The following is a 3,067-nucleotide window of genomic DNA, read 5'->3' on the forward strand; positions in this document are numbered from 1 at the left end:
CTCGCACCTTGGAGATACGAGGTTTCTGCCCGTCAGTGACGATATACAGTACAATATGTGCAGGTTTGACCCTGAATATGTTTATTTTTTAATCTGTGTGATCTGTTGGGTGAAAAGAGTTATTTACAGTTTGAAGACATTTGACCTGACAGCTACTGTAGTTCCTTGTTCATGGCTCTGATAGCCTGTGCGTGCGTGCGTGCGTGCGTGCGTGCGTGCGTGCGTGCGTGCGTGCGTGCGTGCGTGCGTGCGTGCGTTTGTGCGTGCGTGCGTGCGTGCGTGCGTGCGTGCGTGCGTGCGTGCGTGTGTGTGTGTGTAAACACACTCAAGATATTGTCTCTGTCAGGTGGAAACTGCAAGACTGTTACTTTTCAGGATCCAAATTCAGTTTACAGTTTACAGTTTAGGCATTTAGCAGACGCTTTTAATCCAAAGCGACTTACAATAAGCAGATACAACATCGCAATAATAAACAAGATAATAGGTCAGTACATTAACAGCAATATAACAATGTAAATGGATATCTATCTAGAGAAAAACACAATATAATCAAGTTCTAAAGACACCTAACAAACAAATGCTTCATGTATGGTCATTGATTTTACTGTAGTGCTAAGGGTTTAGGTGGAGTCTGAAAAGGTGAGTTTTCAGTCCACGGCGAAAGGTAGCGAGTGAGTCCGTTGTTCTAAGTGCGACAGGGAGTTTATTCCACAACTTGGGAGCCAAGAGGGCAAACTGTCTCGGACGAGTGGATTTTTGCCCTGGAGTTTTTAGCGAGGGTTCGGTCAGCATCCCTGTGTTGGCTGATCTAAGTGAACGAGTGGGGGTGTAGGGGTTGATCAGCTTTTGGAGGTATGGAGGAGCCATACCTTTGGCTGCTTTGAAGGTCAGCATCAGTGTTTTGTATTCCATGCGGGCCGCAACCGGGAGCCAGTGGAGGCTCAGGTGCGATCGTCTGGAAGAGTGGAGAAGGGATTGGATCCAGGGCACAGGTGGTAGGTCTAGAGGAAGTCACTAGTTTTATGACGTCATCTGCAGAGAGAGGGGAGAAGGAGGATAGACATGTTATGTTAGGGATACAATTGCGTGTTTTCGACACTGTATTCTGGGGGAGATGGGAGAATGAACTACTGATATCATCAACCTTCTTTTCAAAGTAGGTGACAAAATCGTCCGCTGAGAGGGATGAAGGAGGGTGGGGGGGGGGGGGGGGGTTTGAGGAGGGTTGAGAATGTGCTAAACAGTTTCCTAGGGTTTGAGGTACATGATTGGATCTTTGTGTGGTAGAATGATGATTTTGCAGTGGAGAGTGCGAGTGAGAAACCTGACAGGAGTGCGTGAAAGTGAGATAGGTCCTCTGGTTGCTTCGTCTTGTGCCACTTCCTCTCTGCCGCCCTGAGAGGTGTTCGCTCAGTTCTGAGGGTTTCAGATAGCCACGGAGCCGGTGGATTTGGGCGTGCTGGCCTGGTCGAGAGAGGGCAGTGCCGATCGAAGGCTGAGGAGACAGAGGAGAGAAAGGAAGATGTTAGAGTGTCAGGAGGGAGAGAGGGAAGGATATCTGGGGTTGGGAGGGAGGAGAGAATGGAGGAGGAGAGAATGGAGGGATCCAGGGTCCTCAGGTTGCGTCGTGTGGTGACAGTCCGAGGGAGGGTCTGTTTAGATCTGTGGATAGAGAGGGAGAGGGAGAAGGTTATGAAGCAGTGATCAGAGTATTTTACAGGGGTAACAATGAGGTTTGAGGGGGAGCAGGCTCTGGTGAACACAAGGTCCAGTACATTCCCTGCCTTATGGGTGGGAGGGGAAGGGGTGAGGGACAGATCAAATGAGGACAATAGGGATGTAACGGGGAGATACTTCTCTTCAGTTGGTAGGTTGAAGTCACCCAGTAGAATCAGGGGTGTTCCATCCTCCGGAAATGAGCTGATCAGAGAGTCCAGTTCTTCCAGAAAATCCCCAAGGGTCCCTGGGGGGCGGTAGAGCACAATGATGGTGAGAAAGACAGGTTGTGTTATTGAAATGGCATGACATTCAAATGTGGACAGAGATAGGTGAGAGAGGTTTAACGCACGGATCTTCCATTTGGGAGATGTTAGAATGCCTGTGCCGCCCCCAGTACGATCTGTGGGACGCGGAGTGTGTGTAAATGTATGTGCTGTAGAGAGTGCAGCAGGAGTAGCCGTGTTATTGGCATTTATCCAGGTTTCTGTCAGTGCAAGGAATTGGAGGGAATTCAAAGTAGCCTGGCCTACAATGAATTCAGGCATGTTCTTCTTTGCAGCTGAGTGGCAGTTCCAGAGGCCGCCTTGGACTGTAATGCGTTGACTAGGTGAGCGAGGTGGGTAAATTAGGTTATTGGTGTTACAGTGCTGGGTGTAATAGTGTCTAGTGCGATGAGAGGAGAGCAGAGTAGGAATGGTCGGGAAGCACATTTTTTTTTTTTAAATATGCCAATATAACAATATAATATAACAATATAACAATTAATAACAATATAACAATTATGACAATAATATAATAATTTGTGTCCTAAGAGCAAGTAAAAAGTTATACTAATCCATGTGGGGCAGCTCCTTTACTGGACGTGTCTGGAGAAGTTCAGGTCCGATTCTTGGATTAGGAGAAAAAAGGAGGTTTAAGTGCAACAAGATAAAAAGATCGAAGTCCTGCTTGCTTTGGTAGTATCTCAGTCTAGTCCTCTGGGTGTTCAAGTGGCTCTTCCTGCCACCATGAGTGAGAAGTGTCTGTGACCTGAGTCCTCTTATATGCTGAACAGCAACAAAGGAGGGGCAGGATCACAGGAACCAATCAGACAGTGGGGAGGGGTATTAGCCAAGAGAGTGTCCCAGAGTGTGTTCTGACAACACACACTAGGCCAAAAATACAATTAAACAAAAACAAGGCTCCAATCTGGAGAGACAGACAAATAACAGAGATGAGAGTTAAGTGCAACAAGATAAAAAAGATCAAAGTCCTGCTTGCTTTGGTAGTATCTCAGTCTAGTCCTCTGGGTGTTCAAGTGGCTCTTCCTGCCACCAAATTCAAAAATAGCAATAAATAGCAGATCGAC

The 3,067-nt window shown here is 47.2% G+C and overlaps 1 protein-coding gene across 1 annotated transcript; it reads right to left on the reverse strand.

The window, feature by feature from the left end:
- Positions 1–544: 544 nt before the first annotated feature.
- On the reverse strand, positions 545–2,631 carry LOC308300172 (uncharacterized protein). The gene is made up of 2 exons (XM_080743975.1): positions 1,325–2,631; positions 545–1,032 (listed from the first exon to the last, which is right to left on the reverse strand). Exons 1-2 carry the CDS (start codon positions 2,427–2,429, stop codon positions 809–811), a joined length of 1,329 nt encoding a protein of 442 aa, XP_080600101.1. The 5' UTR covers positions 2,430–2,631; the 3' UTR covers positions 545–808.
- Between the last annotated feature and the right edge of the window lie 436 nt (positions 2,632–3,067).

Source organism: Nannobrachium achirus, assembly GCF_963921795.1.
Source record: "Nannobrachium achirus genome assembly, chromosome: 16".
Classification (NCBI taxonomy): Eukaryota; Metazoa; Chordata; class Actinopteri; order Myctophiformes; family Myctophidae; genus Nannobrachium; species Nannobrachium achirus.